This window comes from Accipiter gentilis, chromosome 12, assembly GCF_929443795.1.
Source record: "Accipiter gentilis chromosome 12, bAccGen1.1, whole genome shotgun sequence".
Lineage (NCBI taxonomy): Eukaryota > Metazoa > Chordata > Aves > Accipitriformes > Accipitridae > Astur > Astur gentilis.
In genome coordinates this window covers 24384021-24405443 of record NC_064891.1, presented here as the reverse complement: position 1 = coordinate 24405443, position 21423 = coordinate 24384021, and the positions used below count along the sequence as shown (strand labels likewise).

The 21423-nt window shown below is 34.9% G+C and overlaps 1 protein-coding gene across 4 annotated transcripts in view; it reads left to right on the top strand.

Annotated features, from left to right (window-relative positions):
- LRBA (LPS responsive beige-like anchor protein) overlaps positions 1–21423 on the top strand; it is a 434838-nt gene that overhangs the window by 108824 nt on the left and 304591 nt on the right. For 3 of the 4 annotated variants that reach the window (XM_049815176.1, XM_049815174.1, XM_049815172.1), the window contains 4 exons: positions 1165–1292; positions 10181–10259; positions 10524–10657; positions 12989–13050. In XM_049815176.1, the coding sequence (XP_049671133.1) occupies positions 1165–1292; positions 10181–10259; positions 10524–10657; positions 12989–13050 (403 nt within the window). The remainder of the gene's footprint in view (positions 1–1164; positions 1293–10180; positions 10260–10523; positions 10658–12988; positions 13051–21423) is intronic. The other variant, XM_049815173.1, reaches the window with a different exon arrangement.

Here is a 21423-nt window from a genome sequence, read left to right as displayed (position 1 = left end):
CAAATACAGTCCTTTTTTTCCCATTCTAGCAAAAACTATTTTAGAAATATTTGACAGAACTTCTTTGGTTATTATTATCACACCAGAATTTGGGTCAAGTTTCTAAGTTACTTTATGTAGAAAATGAATATTTTAAAGGTATTAAGGGAATACTTCCAGTGTGTAGTTATAGTACTGTCAACAAAAGATGTGATTAAATAAATTGAATGTTGAAGACTTTCGGCTTACGGTTAACACCAGGTAATTAAAAGTAAGCGCTGCTGTGGGAGTGCATTATATATCAGCTGTACTCTTTACCTCATTAGCTGGGTTTTTGCATGTTTATGGAGCTAACTTGCAATTAAAAATGCCTTTAACGTATGCTTAACAAGGCCTTTTAGGTATTTGGAATAAAGTACTACAATTTAATTGAAATTGGTATAGCATAAATAGATGTCTTAGTAACATGTGATATAAATCTCCATGCCTAACTTGTCACTTTGCATCTTTTCCTCTTGTGTAATCCTTAATGCTGACTATAAGGCATGATGTTTAACTTGTATACAAGATAGAGATTGTCTCTTTAACTCCAAATAATGTTTTGATTTGTTATATAAGTAAAACTTGATTGACAAGATATACTCAAATTCATGCCTTAGCCATATTTTTAAGATCTGTGAATGTTTGTACGTGCATATGGGTATCTGTTAGAATGTTTTTAGCTATAGTATATCCTTCTTCAACTAGTCTTTTGTTCTGCATTACAATGCCAGAAGTAGTATACTGTCAAGGCAACATTGAGTGTTGATAATTTATCTTAATGTTTTCATTTTGAATGCTGTGATACCTGTTGTAAATAGTTGTCTGAAGTTTAAAACTAAATCTTAGTGAAACTAAGGTGAAAAGTAAAACCTACTTGCAGGTCACTTATCTTGCTGATCTTCTAACTGTGTGCTTGTTTGTCATGGATTTTGTGGAGGTGGATGATATATTAAAGTGTACCGTAAAAACTAAACAAGGGCAAAGTGTCCTTTTGGTTAGGGTAGATTGCCAGAGATGATGGAAAAAGAAAATAGGGAAGGAACGGTATTTTGCAGGACATAGAAGTGTATATGCTAGAGGGGTAAACAAGGATCATGATGTGTGAACCTTCATACAATGTTCTAACTTTTTGTCTTCATCTAGGAGTGTTGTTGTACCACCAAAGAAATCAACCATTTCTACAGCTGCTATGGGTATTCCTGCAAATGCTGTCAGTGTGGTTTCTTCTTTAGATTCAGCCCAAGCCCCGGATTTATCAGGAGAATCTCCTGGTGAGTAAGGGTATATTAAACAACTTGAATCCCAACCCTTCCTCTGTTGCTTCTCCCTCCCTTGCTATTCACTCTGAATACAAATGAACAAGTTTTTGTTACGTGTTTTATGAAAGTGAGATGTTTTTCAATAGCTGTCCATATCTCAAAACTCTGTAAGTGAGAACAATTGCTTTTCAGACATTAAGTCACTAGTTGCCTTCGGTTGTAACACTGGTTAGTGTGTGTATATATATATTATGTGTCTATATATGAGTCTTTCTTGTACTAAGAATATTGATACTTATGGCTGGTTCTGTTTTCTTAGGGGAAGTGTGCCAATAATCTGGGAAGATGGTGTTTTACACTTTATTTATCTTACACACACACACACACACACACCCCAAACTACTGGAGTGTATGTGGTGTAACATGTCCTAAATTATCAAGTCAAACAAAAGGACGTTTGAGACCTTTGTATCCTGCATACTACTTTGTCTATATCTTTGTCATGTCCCTTCACATAGCAGCTTGCAGGCCTGCATTCCGTATCTGTGCTTCTAACAAAGACCAGTAGCAGGTACTTTACAGGAAAATAGACGTGACTCTAGGTTAAACTGGACCAATTGTCAGTGATATTATATGGGTTCAAGAATATAAGAATTTATCTTTTTTGATATTTGCTGAGTTTATCCCCCAGATAATTTTATTATTCCTAGTTTTGATGCTGTAGCTACACAAATGTAAAAAATAGCCTGTTTATAAATAAAAAAAAAATAATACAAAAGTAGTGCTGTATTTAAAAAAAAAAAAAACTTTCCTAAATTTTTGGGGGGTTCTCCTTTTGCCTTCATCTAGCAGAATGAATGCAAATGTCTGAGCAGTATTTGTCATAATTTCAAGATTTGTCACAGTTTTTGTAAAGCAGGCATGCTATGTTAACTTGTATTTAGTATAAATATGGTATATTCTAAAGACTACTTTTTGTTACAGATTTTTTGTTATGTACAATACAAGCTTATTTATAAATTGTAGGGTATTTGTCCAAGGATATATGTGTTAGTGCTAAGTAGGACTGAAAATTATATACAAGTGTTTCCAATAGCTTTAGCCTGAGGTCACATTCAGTGTTGATGCTGAACTAATTGCCTTAGACAGTTTTTTCAGTGGGGACAAAATTGAGTAGGTTGTTTATAAGCAAGTGGTCCTTTGAACCCTTAGTCTCTCTGGTCGTTCTGTATGAGATAAATGATGTTTAACCTTATATGCTGTGTCAAAGGCATGCTTTTCTACTTAGCCATGTTTAAGTCACAAGGCTGTGTAGGATTTCATAATTGTTTGTGCCCATGAAGTTTAACATCAAGACTTAGAACTGATTTGCATCTTAATCAAGGAAATCTCAATCTATGCCTGACTGTTGGGTGTTTCTTTTCAATGTTTGAGTTTCTTGCTTCCTGTTTTTATGAACTTACATGCAAATCGCAAAGACTGAGGAAAAAAAAGAAAGTAATCCATTGTCATGTCCTCTAGTACTCCTGTGTCTGAAAGGTATATGTGGCCATCTTCAACTGCCCATTGCATTTTATGGGAAAATCAAAAAGGTTTTGTTCCAACCACGATAAAGGAAAGGCTATTGAAATCTAGTATGTTCTTGTTCTTTGCAGAAGGGAGAATCCATTTTGTTATGGAAATTGCAGGAGGTAGCATTCTACTAGTCCAGGAATAATGTTTGGACTAGGAAAATTATCTGTCTTTTAAAATGTCACAGTCATTTGGGGAAGATTGGCTCTGAGCAGCAAATGTGTTTTAAAAATAATAAAACCTTACCTGCACTGAAATTGTTTAAAGTAATTGCTAATTTGTTAATTTCTTATTGGTTTACCCAGGTTAGATGTGGGCTTAATTATTTCAATTTCTGAAGTCAGTATTCACTTGCTTTTAATAGAAACAAAACAGAGAAACATTGATTTTCAGATTTAGTCAGTCTTTTAAGAAAGTATAGAAGAAAAAATAAGTGCTTCTGTGCCTGTAGAATGTGTGAGAAATCCAGACAATAAACAATACTGATGTAGTTTGTAACTGCGTGCCTTCCAGCATGTCTGGGAGTTTTGGCAAAAATTGGACATGTAATCTGACCTGATATGCATAAAAAGAAACTAATCAGGATTAAAAATAGTAGACATGTTTAGACTGGCAGCCTAATTAATTAAAAGAAAAAGTGAAGGGATGAATGAAATCATGCCTTAAACAGATTAAAATGTGAGACTGTTTCTTTTTTCCCTAGTAAAATAATGGCATGGAAACAAAAATTTTGCAGAGTTGGAGTGGTTTACACTTATGTTGCTCATGTAAATTGCACACATTTAAGCTTGAAATAAAGTTCTGTATAAGACCTTTAACTTTTGCATTTGAGGTACAAGTAGCAATAAGCGAGCTTCCTGTAAAACCAAACTATATATAACTTTCCTGAGTCCAAATCACATGTTCTTTCACTAATTTTTGTTGTTTTCATGCAGCAGAGAATCAATACATTGTTCTCATTTTTCTTCAGCTAACACTCATTGTGAGTCTGTTTACTTTTGTAATTAAGAAAAAAAAAAAGAATTAAATTGGTTTTGGGGCTTTTTCACATTTTATATGAAGGCTATTTATTAAACATTATTGCCACGTTTAAAAATACATTTCAGCTGTTTTTTATAAAGTCAAAGAATTTTTTAAAGTGAGTTTTGTATGCATTTGTTTGATATGTTTTTAAAAGTGATAAAGCGAACAGAACCTTAATATAATAATGTACAATGCTTTACTGTGGAGACTTGAGTTGATTTACTCCAAAACACAGATGAATGGGAGATACAGTCATTGAAATGGGATTAACCAGCAAGTGATAGTGTTTTAGTTGTAATGTGTACATAAGCTTAATTTGGGAACTAAATAGTATGTGAGTATCGTCCACCTGTAGATGTGATGTCAAAATTTCTTGGTCAAGGTAGGATCTGTGTTGAAATATTAGTCAGTCTGTGTGGTTCCTGATGCCTCTGTTGCCATTTGTGAGTGCTCAGAACTCATCAATCTCCTTCCCAATATTTTCTCCTGAAGTTTGCATCGAGGTCTGTAGCTCAAGGTCTGTGAGTATCTCAGATATTTGACCCCTAAGATTGTCCTAAGCTCATATCAAGTGGATGTGACATGTCCTAGCCTACCAAATACAAAGTGTTGACAAGTTGGAGAGATAACCATCTAAGCTCACTCTGTTCCTCTGATACTTTGAGAGAGGGTGAAAACATGTTTGGCCTCAGACAGCCTGGCCTTTTTGCAGAAGTTTCTTCATCTTTACTCATTCAAGCGGCAGAGTATTTCACAGCACAAAAAGCCTTTTCTGAATACAAATGTGCCCCTTGTGGTCTAAACTTGCCCGTCAGTATGTTGCTGATGGCTGATATTTGGGTTGTTGGTCTGCTTGAATTGCTTCTCCAATTGTTGAAAGATCTTGAAAATGAATGGAGAAAATAAAGCCTCTTTGTGGCCCATGTAGGGCCAATCATTTGTCTCTTATGGAGGGCGGTATTGAGCAAAGAGCATATTTACTAGTAATAATCTAAGGAGGAAGAATTTACTTGAGTTTTTTCTTACTTGGATTGGACGATAGACTGAATGTGAGATTTGATGCAGAGATGTTACACATGCTGTGTCCAGGAAGGGCTATTGGAAAGGCAGGACTAATGTTTGGATAGGCAGGACTTGGCGGAGTTGTCTGAGCTATTGTGAACATGCTAGTGGGATGCTTGTCACTTAGTTTTCCTTTTAAATGTTTCAATTACAGTTGTAATGTTCTGAAGTCGTGTGAACTTTTTTGAACTGTTTTGCAGTTTGCACTCCCACTGTTTTCTTTCATGCTCTGAGTTTCTTTGTTTATGTACTTGAAGGAATTCATATGCGTTTTATTAGTGCTTCACTCTAAAGAGTGTAATTTTGAGGCTTTCACTATTCAATTTACAAACGGTTGTTCAAATACAGTGTTTATGAAGAGTAGGAAAAGTCTGTAGGAAGCAGGAGTGAATTGCATCATGTCCTTACTGACACTCTGAGTGTAGAAAATGCTAAGTTCCACTCAATTTCTGTTGCCTGCCTCCTCCCCGTCTTACTTGGTTCTTTGAGTTTCATTTCTTTTGCCTCTGAGCCACACAGAGTTGCCAGCAGGATTTCTGCTTCTCCTGAGCAGAGGCATGGGCTGTTCCCCAAAGTGTGAAGTCATAAACAAGGCCACATCAAAGGCTGAGGTGAAAAAGGAGGTGGATGCTTGGAAGAAACCTGGGAATTAGCAGTAACAAGAGATTAAAAAAGAGTTTTAACTCCTGAATTCTAGTCCTACATATAGGAAAATGTAAATTTTCTCCCACAGTTGGCTTGTTTCACCAAGAAGAATGGTATTCATTGATTTTTATACATAGGTGAAAATAACCTTGAAGTCTTGCAATAAAATAAGTTAGTGGGAGTCAAGCTAAAGTAAGAAAAATGAATGTGAAGTGAGTTACCATAAGTGCAGAGGTGGTTCAAGAACTTCACTGTATTATAGTAACTTTTCAGAGAATTCCAACTTTACAGTGAGAGTAGTTGAAGGCTATTTACCAAATCAGAATGACACTTTGAAAAATCTCAAATGCTAATGATATGCAATGGAAATGGTTTAATAATGTTTCAGTATAAAAACTGTTTTAAAGCAACATCTCTTTAGAGAGTGCCCCATTGTTCATGAAATCTGTTTTGGTTTAACCTGTAGATGTGTTTATGTAACAAATCCCTTACATTAGCTTGTAAAACCTTTCATTGTAGTCTTGCATTGTACACTTTCAGCCCCAGCAGTGTGGTTTTGAATGAGCTCATTATTTTACTATATATTCCTTTCATAAAGGGCATCGGTGTATTTATGTATGGTAGTCTGTTGTACAAAATTAAGAGGTAGGCTATTTAATTTGACTCTCTGGTGTTTTTTTTTACCTCATCTCCATCCTCCCAGAGTAAAGTATATCATGCACTGCTTGTGTATTGCCAAGTGTACTTTGTAAGTGTATATGCAAAAGCATAAGGATCTTGCACAAGGAGTTTCTTTAACAATATTTTATTGCTAGAGACATTATTTGTTTAGACCCTTGGGGACCTTGAATAAGCAATAAGGTTTCACTGTAAGGGTGCTAGACAGATGATCTATTTGCATTTTCTTTTATGTTCTTGCAAATGTCTGTAAAACTGTCAGTTTGAAGGAGCCAGTTTATCAGTGAAAGGATAAGGAAGAGATAAGTCAGTTTAGTTCCACATGTTTGAAGTAGCTACTGCACTTACCCACATGTGTGTTGTGGATGAAAATATGCTACTTAAGTATTTTCATTTTTTTACTAAAGGCAGAAAAAATAGTAGAATAAAAAGCCACTTCTGAGTTAAAGTCAAAAAAGTACTTCCACAAACCAAAATTTGAATGCAAAAATCACTGTTCTTAATCCTATCTGAAAAACCCCTGAAATTCTCAGCTGTGATAAATCTGAGATTCACCCCTTTTAGTGAAATATAAATGAGTTTGGAATGTGGATTTAGGTGATAAGCATGAAGAAATTCAGGCCATAAATATCCTTACATAATCTTCAAAAAGAATATCAGTTTATATAGGTGCCTGCCTTATGCTGTTGTCAAATTCAAATTATCAGTGCTTTTTCTGATATGTCTATATTTAAAAGTGAATTTTAACTTAAAAATTAATAGAGTTTTACATTTATACCTGATCTGTTATGCACAATTTGTTTTGATTTCTACAAGAAAAAAAATCGTGGCCTGTGTTGTCAGTGATTTCCTTTATCTCCCACTCTAACCATTTTTACCAGTGCCATTGTGTGTAAAAACAGAAAACCAAACAATAAAACCAACCCATCCCACAAAATGAAACAAACAACAAAACCCTCAAGTTACCCCGGACTGAGTCTGTCTCTTTATTAGCCTCATGGTGGCTATTACGGCATTTCATTGTCCTTGCAGACATTTCCCTTGAATTTTTTTCTAATTTTTTCCTTCAGTTATTTTGCTTGTGGCCTAAATATTGCGTTGAATTATTTTCATCTTATTTAATTGTAAAACTCATGCTACTGTGCTGCACTGTTAAAGTCTTATTTTTTACTGATGAAGTTGTCCTTGATTTTGCTATGCATTTAATGTGTCGGGATTTTAGCTGTTTATACTTTTGACTTTCTAACTTACCCAATAATTAGTGGATTACCGGTCACAGATTTTGTGTGTAGTAAAAAGCATGCAAGCATTTATATAACAAGGCATTCTGCATGTGCAGTCTGCATATTGAGAAGACTTTCTTATTTTGAAGACTTTGGATGCCATTTCAGTTTCTGTTGAACTACCCAGATCGGTGTGCTGATTTCCCCTTATGGATGGTGTATGAGCTTAAGTCCATTACTGGGCCTGGGGACTTAAGAATATTTTCAAGTCAGATGGACTTGTTTAATGTGAATAGGAATGTTGGGCTTTAGGGAGAAAGCTGGGAATTCTAGTGAAATTATTTAAATATAATGGTTATCACGAAAATGAAATAATTGCTTTAAAGTCTTAATCCAGTAGTTAACATATTGCACATACTTAAGTATGAATGTATGTGTGTAAGGAAAAAAAAAAAAAAAAGAATGACTGTAGCTATTAAGTATCTCACAAATAACTGGAGTCTTTGGAACCACTGAATCATGTGGCTTGTTGCCTTCTGTGGGCTTTGTTTTGTTTTTATGTACAGTAGGCTCTAATCTAATTTTTGACACATCATTTGACTGTTTTTCCTTTGGTGGAAATATACCTTTTGGTGGTTTGACTATGTAAAACTAGGTCTTAAAGAAATGGAATTATATCCATGAAAATACTTACAGAATCTAGCCATTGCCATTGAAATTTTCAGAAATATATCTTTGATTTGCCTTTATTAGATAAATTATTTAGGAACCAATGCCCAAAAGATTTGGAGTCCACCTTGCTTTCAGCTAACACTTTGTTCCTCACTTTCTTGTCATTCACTTTGTATGGCCAACTCAAAATTTCTTTCTGACACCGTCATCCTGCACAAAAGTCAAACTAAGAGCTTCATGTTGAATTTATGAAAAGCATAAGCGAATCACATTCACAAGGATATCTTCTACCTATGAAGAAAGAAAAAGAAATCAGAGCAAAACTTTTCACCATTTTGATGTATTAGTTTAATTTATTAGTTTCTGTGCTGCCTTTGAAGCAAGATTACAGAAAAACATCTTCCCCAGATAGGAACCCCCCCCCAACAAACAAACCACCAAACAAAACAAAACTGCACAAAGTATCAACACTTCTTGGGGCAAGCTTTGTATGCCAGTGTTTTGGAGCAGAAGTTTGAAATTTGACAGGAGAAATAAACTTGGTATCTCGGACACCTGTCTTTGCCATCTTTTTACAAACCTATTCCACTTCAGTCAAGTAGAAAGAGTTTGAAAAGTTGCAGTTGACACATTTTGGTAGACACTTTCAAGATCTTAGCAGCTTATTTCCAGACAGGTTGCATTTAACTGAGCTCACTCCAGTGTAGGTGGGATGACCAGGAATTTTTCTACAGTTACAGTTTTGAGAAGGGTCGTGTCTTGCTAAGGTAGATGTGAGAACTGAAGTGATTAAACTGTTTTTTCTTGCATGCTTTTTTCCTTTTTTTTTTCTCTCCCACTTTCCAGCAGCATAAGAATCTGAAACTGGTGAGGTGAGAGGAAAGAGAATAGGACAGGGTCTAAGGTTGGAAAGAGATAGGATTGCAGATGGACTAGAAGCAGTCATGCTCCTGGGAAATGCACAGAAATCTGTCTGCTAAGATTCATTCCTCTCTATAGTTTGGAATGCAATGCAAGATTTGTGAGTCACCATTCCTATCCTGGCAGCAAATATCTGTGAAATCTCTGGCTGTCTTGCTTACCCCCTCTTCATCATTGCTAGTACCGATCCATACTGCAGCATGGAGGTTGTATTTCTCTTTATATACCGAACAGCAGAATTTAGTATTTACAGATTCCTACTCTGCTGATGAGAGCCATGCAGTGTCAATTTGACATAACACAATTGCTTTTTTTTTTTTTAAAGTGTAGGATGCATAAATGACCCAGTCTTCCCTATCAACCTTTGAATAATTGATGTGGCAAAGTTAATAACTCATAAATGAGGTTATACCACTGCCATCATGCTAATGATGCTGGCAGTGCAATGGAGAATTTTATCATAGCTGTCTTTGTCAGAGTCCTAGAGTTGCAAAAATTTAAGTCAGGCTGTTGAAAATACCCACTCATTTTGTATTCTGCTTCATTTTGACACAAATATGTTTTAAATTTAGACAAAAAATTAAGGTTTTCTGTGTAAGTCATTTGAAATTGGAGGATCACTTCCAGTAACCAAAAGAGATTCAAATGCTTTAAAATGTTACCATTTGGCTATATATTAGTATATATTAATACACTACAGGAGTATTAAGGGTGTAAGACATTATTTGTATTCACTGCTTAAGGTTGTAAGTGTTCTTAAATTAGTTCAAAGAGAATCATGGCATACAAGGCCAGAAGGGATCACTGCAGTCTAGTCTGACTTCCTTCATGAAGCAAACTGCACGGCTTCCTTGTATTACTTTCTATTTGTGCTAAAGCAAAATTTAAAACGCTTACCATGGCATACCTGGTAAATATGAATATAAGTAAATAGCAGTCTTATGGCAAAAAAAAAGTTTGAGTTACAAAGAAGTGAAAGGGTTTACCTAGTCCTCACACACACTTGAAAACCATGGTTTCTCAGAGTTTGAGCTTGAGGGTTTAGTTTCTAACCTCTAGCATGTTTCCTTATATAATTCATTTATTTATTACTTTCTCTTGTAGGAAGGGGATCATCTAATTCAAGATTGCCATCTGTCCCTACAGTTTCTTCAGTGCCTGAGGATTCTGCTTCAAATATGAGGTAACTTCTTCAATTGAACATCTGAACAGCTGTGCTGCGGCCCACAGCTTTGATATTACAGTTGGTATTCTGATTCCACATCACTTAAGAATGTTGTTTTGCTGATGTTAAATACCTAATGAAGGTTTGGCAAAATATGTGTCAGATTATTGATTCCTTCTTACATATCTATATCACTTAAACATTGCCAAAAACTATACTCCTTTCTACAAAATTTCAGCAACTTCCTTCTTTTTTTGTTAATCACATGTATCTCTCTACTAGTATTACAGACAGGCTTGAACATGCTTTGGAAAAAGCTGCCCCACTTCTGAGAGAGATTTTTGTGGATTTTGCTCCCTTTCTTTCTCGGACTCTTTTGGGCAGCCATGGGCAGGAGTTGCTGATAGAAGGTACAAGTAAGTTTCCATTTTAAAAAAGGGTTATTTTAATGTGTGCTTTGTTTTACCTTGGAGACTCAAAATTTCTAAATTTTTTCTGCTGGCTCTGCCTTAGAAGCTTTCTTCCTGCCTTCCCACACAGTGCTGTCCACTGGATTTCACTGCCTCCTGTTCCTTCTGTCTTTAGTCCTCTGAGGTCATTGTCATTGCCTCCTCATCTTTGCCATCTCTTCTACCTCTTTGCCTCCATCTCGTCTCATAGTTTCCTATATCTTGTTATGTGGGGCCAACTACTGTTGTCTCTTTGTTAGTTTTCCAACTCTTACAGGGAATTGCCCCATAGAACCTGGTGTATGAAATGTGTTTTGTGAGCCTTAAAAAGAAAACTTGGTGTCAGGGTCAACACTTGAATACAAAGTAAAGTGTAGAGTATAGTATAGAAAGTTAAGTACAAAGACCTTGCATTTTTACAGTGATATTGTAACAGAAGGCTTCTTGGGAACTATATGCAGAGCATGTTATGGTGTATCTCTCTCGCATGTGAATCTGCTTCTTTCTGTCTTTTGGTTTCTAATTGGAAGGCAGTCATACAAGTAAAAGGAATACATTGTCAGTATTGAGAAGAATTATCTGCTTCTTCTGAGAAGATGAAGATTCAGGTGCACAACAACAATCATGGCTCTTTCTGGTGTTGGCTTAAAATGGTTGAGCTTGAGATGATTGAGTTTTCTTTCTACTGGTGGGTTTCTCTCTGCTTAAAAATGAGGCTCAGTTCTGTAATGCTGACATTAATGTCCTCAATTTAAAAAAATCATGTTTATTGGAACACTGAATTTAATAGTGAACACCAGTTTTTCAATTTTCTCATAATTTGATTAGATCATATAAATGGCTTTGTCCACTGATTTTTAGAGTGAAAATTGCAGGTTTCGTCCAGTTAAAGCAGTGAATTGAATTAGGGCCTGAGCTTGTTGCAGCTTCTAGTAATGAGCACTCCTGTGTTAGAAGCTCATGGTTGCTTAACTTGAGCTGATCGCTTGCACTTGAGCTGTATTTGCACTAACAGATCTAATTGCTTCCTGGGGAATTAAAGTTCTTTTTTAAAAACATTTTTGAAACTGCTTGTTTTGTGGATTAGGACAGGCATCCTGTATGTAGTGCTGAATATGATTAACATTGTCAGAAACACAAATAGAGTATCAAACAGTGATAAGTGTTTTACTGAAGACTGCTGATATCAAAATTGAGACTTCATTAAACTTCACTGAAATTAAAGTTACTTAGTTTAGGAATTTAGCTTGCCTACCCTTTGGGGTAGGGAGAAGTGTATGAATTGTCTTCTGTAACACTGAAAAAGATGGGATTCTACTTTTGATTATACGTGTGGGCATTGCTTTAGCTGATAAACATTTTCAGTAGAAGCTGCCTTGTGAACAAACTTATTTCATTCATTTAGTAAGAATAACAGGAAAGATATTTTTCTTAAAGCTTTATTTGCCAGGGAAGTAAATATCCTATTTAGTTACATTTTTTTTTCTTGTCTGAAGGTAAAGAAAAGATAATCTGATTTCAAAATATTTTGACTGTAGTATACATTATATACACAGAGATGAGTATTTCATAGATTGGATGACCAAAAAAAAGCAGGAAAATTATTGAGAATGTATGAACTGTCTAGACAAAAATAAACACATTAAACCAATTTTGGGGCCTAAAAACCAGTTATAGACAAACCCAAACCAAAATGCGAATACAAATAATAATAATAGTCAAATTAGTTTATAAACAATTGAGAATATATAATAGGTTACTGCTTGCACTTCTGCTAGGGTTTAGTGTGGGGTTAAGGGTCAAAGTACTAATAAGAGTGTTTGGGATGTCTGCTGCCATGAAACAAAATGGAAACTTGATTGATAGCTGGGGGCTGAAAGGAGAACGCGCAATGGAGAAAGCAAAGGTCATAAAGCCATTTCCCTTCTCTGCATATATAATGACCCAATCCTTCAAGAAATAGCAAAATGTAGATACAGTGGATTAATATAACATATGTTAACCGCACTTCTGATTGTTTTGACATACAAACATTTATGAAACTGTGAATAATGGGAGTAATGTATTACTATTAGCTGCATCTTTAGATGTGAGGCATGGAATTTATGATCTCCCTCTCACAAACATACTTTTATTTTGTGCTGATAAAGTACAAAATTGAACTGGAATTAGTATGAGAATTTCAGCTTTCTTTTGATTGTCAAAATGCTTCTAATCTATTGCACTTCAAAATAGTTTGTATTAACAGCTGATGCCATATAAGTATGCATTTATGTATACCGTTTTTTCCTTTTGTAGGTCTTGTGTGCATGAAATCTAGCAGTTCAGTTGTGGAGCTGGTGATGCTTCTTTGCTCTCAGGTGAGGTTTAAGTAACAATGTCTGAAATTGTTGTCTTTGAGCACAAAGGAGATTACAGCTAAATTTTACTTTAAATTTAAGGTTATGTGTAATAGGTAAAAAGATTATGTGCAAGGCATTTTGATTAAAAAAAAAATAATTCATAGTATTTGTGTCTATTCAGTCGGACAGAGAAGATACTAAGGGTTTTACGTTACCTTACTATTGAGCATTTACATAACCTTGATGGTAGTGTGCCGCAGTAATTCTATGCTGTCATTTTTGTAAGTTAAAATAGGATCAATAAAATATTAAAGGTTATAGAAACAGATTGATTTCTGCATCTTGGCATGCTGAATCCTCTGGGATGAATAGAATTTTTCCTTTTGTGTAGAGGTTATGAAATGAGTGATAAATACTTTTAAAACCCTGTCATTCTTAATTGATTTGACAAGTACTAAGAATTTGAAAAAAATTTAAGAAAGCAACCCTGGTTGTCAGCAGTATGGGGCATTCTACATTTCTAAAGGCAAAGTTTTAGATATTTAAGAACCTGAGAATTGCCTGTTCCTGTGGTTAGAAAAGAGTCAGAACCTAAGGAACTTTTTGAAAATTGTATATGCTGTATTAATTGGATTTTCTTTTGGGGTTTCTTGCTTTCTTTTTTGTAATTAAGTGGAAGACTGTTTTTATTGAGCCTTTCTTTTGGTGCCTTAAAAATGATACCTTTCTGGTAGTAAATTCCCCTACTTAAAACTTTAAAATAGCCTTTTTAAATGGGAATGGTATTGGTCTAGAGGTCAAGGGTTCTGACCCATTTCAAAACCTTTGACCTTCATTTACAACCCTTATGGTTTGCTTGCCTGACGAATAAGGATAATGCAAAATTAATGTTTCTTCACATCGATTTATTCGTTTTAGTGCCTATATTGCCAAATTTATTTAGAGTGTGCTGATAGACGTTTCATGAATACAAATGAAAGAATCATAGAAGGTGTGAAAGATCGATAGTCTGCATTGTCAATAAAGTGCAATAAGAACAATTACTTCTGGAGATTACACCTAATAGATTTTACAATGAACTAGTGAAGAGTAGTTATGTTTTCTAGTGAGCTTATTATTAATGAATGTATCTAGAACTTTGCTCATCTAGTTTTCCGTCCTTCCTCAGGAAGTATAATATATTTTTACCCTGAAAGGAATTTAATATTCCTTATGGAACTTTTGGAATTCAGAGATGGTTATTTTGCATATGGCAATACTGGAAGTGGATGTTGTTCATGACTTCTAGAATGAGAATTTGCTGCTGATTTAAATTAGAAAAGAATCCTTGCTACCAAGAAATCCATATACAATTTTTACTGTTCATTTGTTAATGTGTTAGAGTAGAACTAATCTGAGTATTAAATATGTGCCTGACAGCTTAGTGTTACCATTTAAAAAATTAGTGTTTGGTATCCATGCTGCTTGTATCAATAATTAGTGGTTGACCTTTTCTTCTTTTTTGGTAGGGTAATCTAATCCTTTTTAAAATCATGTTGTGCTCTGTACTGTATGTCACTTGTTTGGTTTTGGGAAGTGGAAAGGATAAGGAATAAATGACGTGCTCTAATGCATCTATTTGTCATATGTGTCACAATGCCACTTAATGCTAATCTAATCAAATTGAGGATATCGTGATTGCTTAGCAGTGCTAGTTGCAGAGTCTGAGGCTGTTCTTTGTGAAATAGTAGAAATAAACCAATAAAGTCACAAAGACCTCAAAGTCTTTTTAAAGTTACATAGCAGCTGTAATTTTTGGCAGAATATGAAAAATGATGTGAGAAATGAATCTAAAATTAGCTCCAGATGTATACAGATTGTTCTGGGGTGATAATTACATTTTTCACTTTGAATTTTCCTAATTCAAAGAGGTCAGCGTGGCAATCACAGAAGTGATTTATTTTGTTAAGAAGTGAACTGTCTTTTGCTACATGAAAGCTTGAGAGATATGAAATTGAATTTCAAGCCGACATTTTACAGATACTGGGAGGAGATGGGGTTGAGCTTGATTGATTTTTTTTTTTTTTTCTTTTTTTTTCCCTTTTTTCTTCTTTGGCCCAAGATAGGGTGGGAAGTGAAGTGATATCCTTTTACTAAAATTTTAATTAATTTTTAAGAGGAGATGGAGAGGATGAAGTGCCAAAGATCAAAAGATCAGGTCAAAAACTAGTTTTTAATCACATAAATAATGTGGCATAGTTACAAAGTAAGTATCTGCAAATTTGATTTAAAACTTCACAAATTTGTCAGCCATCATTTTATGAAATTGAAAGATTGCTCTGATTAATATCTTTCGTGTTTTTTATGCCAACCTCCTTCTGAAAATTTGTTTTACACATTGTATATGTGATGTATGCACTTGTTTTTCTGAAATATCTGAAATTTTTCCCATGTTTATTTAGACTTGTGGCTGGAATATGCTTTTGCTTTCTCAGAAGTGCAGAATGGAATAATAATAACTCACAACTAATTTTTTCATAAAATTGTGGTAATAAAGCTCTTTCCCAGTGATTTAAAAAAGTCATTAAAAAAAAATGAAAAGATACCATTCTGTGAGACTATTTGTGACACCCAGTTAATTTCTTCTCTTGTTTAAAGTTCATATATTTAGGCATATGGAAAAAGACCATTGCTTTTGTGTTTTAGTTTTGTGTTTATATGTTGATATATTGTTTCATGTTTAACACAAAGTAACAAGAGAAACAGGTGGTTTGAGATACAGACAAAAGGCTTTTTCTAAGACAAACACAGTTGTGTTTTTTGATAGACATGCTACATTTTGAGACGTGTCTCTGTATACTTACATTTATATAAATCTATCAAAACATAAAGAAATCCTTCATTTAATATTACTGTGAAGTGTTCCTGCTTATTTGACATTAATATCATTTTTGAAAGAATCGACGTTGCATTCAAGGCCACTTTATAAAAGCGTTGTGTTGCTCATCCTAATTCAGTCTGACACACATTCCAATAACACTACCTCCCTTCTAGGGTTTAAAACTAAATTTATGGCTGAGCATTGTGAAGTGCATCATTTAAAAATGGTTTCAACCCAAAACATCTAATAAATAAATAATGTGTATGGCTACTCAGTAGCAGACTTTCCAGACTAGAAATCATTCCATCGGATACTCAACAGTCCACTATCGGAGAGGGCTGTCAGATAAATCTTATAGTAGCTGCATTCATGTCCTGTAAATCACATGTTATTGTCTGAGCCTTCTGCCAGGTCATCTATTCTTTTCCCATTTATCAGAAATGCATACAGTACAGTGAACCTAGAAGCACCATCCAGTCTGGCCTGGCATCCTGTCAGGGTAATTAAACCAGCCAAAAGAGAGAAGTCCTGTGTCTGTTATCCCTTTTAAATGAGTGACGTCAGGATGTTGAAGGTGCTTGTATGCTATTCTGAGGCAAGGCTCCTGCATGGGGAAACAGGGATATCACCCCTGAATAAAGAATTTTCATCTAAAAGGACTCTCACTCGATGCTTAAAATGCAAAGAAGCATGTATGAATTGCGTGCATGTTTATCCATAAAGCAAATATGCTACTGTGCTTTCTTCCATTTGTCAGATGTTTTCTTGAAATATGTGACTAAGTAAGAAAAACTGTGATCTTCCCTACTCTCAAGATATCAAAAAACACTTACCCGTTGCTCACATACATTTGTCCTATTATTTTAGCTCCAAGGTGAAAAGGTACAAAAATAGGTGAAATAGGCTCCATAATTTTCCTTGATGCCTTTGAATTTACAGAATTTGCAGCACTTGAAAAATGCTTCTTTCTGTAGTAAATCAACTGAATTGTCAGTGGAATATGTGAAGAGAACTAATTAGGTGGTTCTTGTCAGATCCATCGTTGACTTAAGAGCTTTTTTCTACTGAATCTAAATTTTCTAGACCATAAAATAAACTTATATTAACTGACTCAAATACTGTTCAGCTCTTGTATAATTTTCTAAAATTAGTGGAATGCCACCCAGCCTTTTTAAAAGTTTGCAATGAAAACTTAATACTGCAGCAACTTTTATGATTCCTCCACCACCACTACCCACACATACACCCTGCTTGCTGGTTCAAGGTATAAAAGCTTCTTGGTCCTCCTTCCTCTGCTCCCTGTTGTTTCAAAGGGGTTAAGGGCGCATTCTTGATAGCTGATGGCATATATAAAACCAAGACCAATGTTTTAATACGTTTAATCTCTAGGTATTTTATCTTCTAGAAATATTAATATGATATATTGCAATATAACTACATAGCTGTAGCTATTAGATTTATATTGGACCTTGATAAAGTATATCTTTCATGGAGAGATGGAAGAGGGAAGCATAAACTCTGATACTCCAGATTTTTTTAGTGTGCAGTGATAGCATCTGCTCATAGGCCCAATGAAATATTATTACAGTTGAATATGTCATGCGCTGTGCTGTTAGTTTTTGGAGTTACATTTTGGAGAGAAAACATGATCCAAGGCACTGCATGTGCATCTTAAATATACAGCAGAGGCTGATTAGTAATATTAAAGCAGAAAAGATTAATTACACTGTGAAAGATGGTCTTACTGCCTGTGTAGGCAAACTTATAGGTCTTAAGCTCTTTTTTTTTTTTTTTGTCTAACTCAACTCATCAAACCAATTATCACTGGTTAAATGCTGAAATGTTTGCAAAAGGTTTTTCTTCAGCATGATCTTTCTTTCGTATGCTACTAAATCACTTTGCTAACAGATTCTGTTGCTTGTAAAGAAGTCAATATTCATCTTTTGCATGGGCAGTATCTTAGTTGTATCATACATCTTAACTGATAAGGAATCTTAATTATTTAAACAATATCAACATGTGCCATGCAGTTGTGCACCCGTACAAACAATGCGATAGTGTATTTCCCCTAAGGAAGAGCAATAGGATAGTAGTTAAGAGTTTGATTTTTTTGTACACACACACCCTCCCCGCCCCAGTGCTTAAATGTTTGTAAAAATGCAATAGGATCTTCAGGCTTTCTTGGGTATCCTGTGCTCAGAAAAAGGCTTTGTATCAACGATCCAAATTCATTACCTCAGGAGTGGATTTCTGCAGCGTATTCTAAAATGTGGTAAGCCTTTGAATTACTTGGAGGTTTTAGTTGATGTAGAAGATAGCTGGTTTTCAGTGTTTGTTACTTGCAGAGGGAACACAGTATACTGATGCTCTGTGATCTGCAATGGTTTCTAATTTACTTTTAAGTGCAATTTGATGTGATGGATAACTATAGTGATCGCTATGATGTTTTAATTGAATTTGGTTTAGGTTATCTAAAGAGCTATGTCACTGTGATACCATGGCAGCTGAACTCAAAAGAAGCACCAAACCTCTAACAATATCCTGGTTTAGATGTGAAGAGAATAAATGCTGTTTGAATACTTATTACATGCCCCAAGTGTAACATGATGACATTTTAATCAAGTTAATATTTTTCAATCTAATCACTTTGTGTTCTAACAGCTGAAAATAAGTTTGAAGAGGTTCTAATAATCCTTTAGATCTGTGATCTAGAATATGTGTGTGTTTTGGTACAGAGGGTAGATTTTGTAGGGATTTCATAAGCTGCTAAATGACTTTCTGTCAATTTTAATGCATGTTCTAATTTCCTTTTAAAAGCCATTTAGAAGATATCAGGAATTGGAATTTTTTCTTTTTATGCAGTGTGAACTTCTGCCAATCAGATCTTTGTTTTTACCAAAGATGAATGTAGCTGTATTTGAGTAAGAAAACCCACTTCAGTAATATATTACTTTCACGATAGATGGCTACAAACATAACTTTATTAGGCAAATGAAAATGATTTAGATCTTAACAAATAAAAATAGAAAAAAAGGGCTTCCCAAAGTCTAAATTGTGAAGTTCAGGGAAAGATGTGGCATGAATCGTGCCCATAGGTGTTTGCTTTGTATTGCTGACTTACTTTGCAGTGTTATAAAGTATTCAATGCTTCTAGTTTAGTACGAAAGCGCTGTATTGAGATGCACAGACATATACTTCACCTGCAGGTGTGGCAGAGACTTCATAGTGTACTTTTTTTTGCATACGCTCTTTTGAACAATTTGAAGATTGGAAGAATATCTGCTAGCCTGGCTTTCTGTAGAGATGAGGTGGCTGTGGAAGGAAGTAAAAGTATCCGAGATCATCTTGCTCTGCTGTGGATTATTTAGATCTGAAGCTGTCTCAGGTCTGCTTCATACCAAGTGGAGCTAGAGATATTAATAAAACTGTAAATCTTAATATTTGAAAACATGGGATTGCCAAGCATTCTATTAATTTTTATGCAGGCAGTAGCAGGAACATTCCTAGTGCAGTTTTGTAACAAATATTGCACGACCCTTGTAACCGGTATACAAAATGGAAGATTCTTATCTTATCCTTCTTTAAGATGCTATTGGATGGGAAGTAGTTGGGAGATGTCTGTTGAGCTTTATGTACTGTACTACTTCAGGATATTTTCAGTGAAATGATTTTGCATTACAAACTATTTCCTCTTCAAAAACTCTTGTTATTCTTCCCCCCCTGCAATGTATATTTTCATCTACAATGACTTAGTTTTGCAGGATGGAAACTGTGGTCAAAGCTAGAGAGAGGGAAAGGTAGATCCCACAGTAGCTAGAGGCCGTGCTATCAAAGTGCTCTCCTGGGATAGAAGGGGCTTAAGTTTCAATTAATGTTTTAGGTAATAGTTATTATTATCTTACTATTAGTTGTTGTTGTTGTTTCAATTAATGTTTCAGGTAATAGTTATTATTATCTTACTATTAGTTGTTGTTCTTGTTATGATGATGATGATGATGTAGAATAATCTGTCAGAGGAAGAAATGTCAACATATCCTCCCAAAGTAGCTAGTAGTCCAGAAGCTTAAGGGCATTTACCAGGCATGTGGAAGAGTCCAGTTTTGAAAGAAATTAAGTTCTCTCAACCTGTAAAAGCAACATTGTGATTCATCTGTGTTGTCCTCAACTGCAGTTTCCTTCTTTGGTTGTGATATATGAAGACATCAGTTCTTTTCTGTAAGATCTTGGGGATGAAGTTAAGGGCTTCTGCATTCTCCTGCATTGCAAGGCACTTGATATCAACACAGTGAGCTGTTTAGCTAGTGGTCAGTAGGATTAAATCTGGATAAATTGAATGAAAGGCCTGGAAGGTGTGGGAGGTCACCGGCTGTGGAATCCAGACTCCTTAAACTCAGTCCTTTGGTGCTCCAATTTTAGATATTATCTTGTCTGTAAATTTCCTTCTAACAAAACAGAACGTTAAATTATCAAATCTGTTGTCTAGATCACTTGGATTCTCCATTACACTTGATATATCTGGGTTTTTCTTATGCATAGTGTATATGTCATGGGTAGAGTACTTGGAGTAATTACAAATGGATTACTTGTGCTATGGACATTTTGCTGCTTGCTTCATTGAACTATGTTTTGCATTCTTAGTGTTTGAAACTGGAGATCAGTTTGGTAGATAACTGTATGAAGTGCAATTCTGATAAGATTGAAATAAATCGAAACACCTGGGAAAACCTTTCCTTTGAACTGGAGTATGTTGAAATTACATTTTAAATTAGCTGCATATATTATTTTTTTTCTTTGACTTAAGGAGTATGTAGATTTTGTCCCTCCAGAGCTATGTTATTGTAGTATATTCTCTGTGAAGCTCTAGGATAACGTAAAATTTCTGTTGGAACTTCACTCCTACTTTGATTTCCTGTTGCTTTCCAAATTGTTTGAAAGTTTAATTGCCTGTAATTGCCTGCAATATTTAACCTGTTGAATTCCATGGAATTGCTTGGAGAGCACTCTAACATGTTTAAATAGGAGTTTCTTTCAAACTCTTATTATTCTTCATAATAATAACTAAGGTTCACCCTTCTCAGATCCTGCTCAAGTTTGCTACACTTTAGATATGTTTGAACTCTGGCTCTTCTCTTAGGTGTAGTTGTTGGCTTCAGGAATAATGTGCTTTGTTTACTTTTAGTATGGCCTACTGATAGGGAGTTTAAAACATCTATGTCCGTCACTGGCTAAATTAAAAAAAAAATAAAATTCTGACAGAATGTTGTTTTTTGCATGAGTCTATGAAGTGGATGTATGTTGACAGAGTGCATAGTAGTAGAAATCAAAGAAGTTTATAACATAAACTTTGCTTTTGCCTTAAGTGTGGAAATAGGTTGGGAATGATTTGTCAATACTACATGAATAATAAGTGACCTTTTCTTGACTTAATGATGTAATAAGCACTTTATAGTTATATCCTGACAGGTAGTGGTCACAGTAGTTAAAATGTGTGAGCTAGTACTTTGGCTTTATCTCCCTATATCTTTACATAA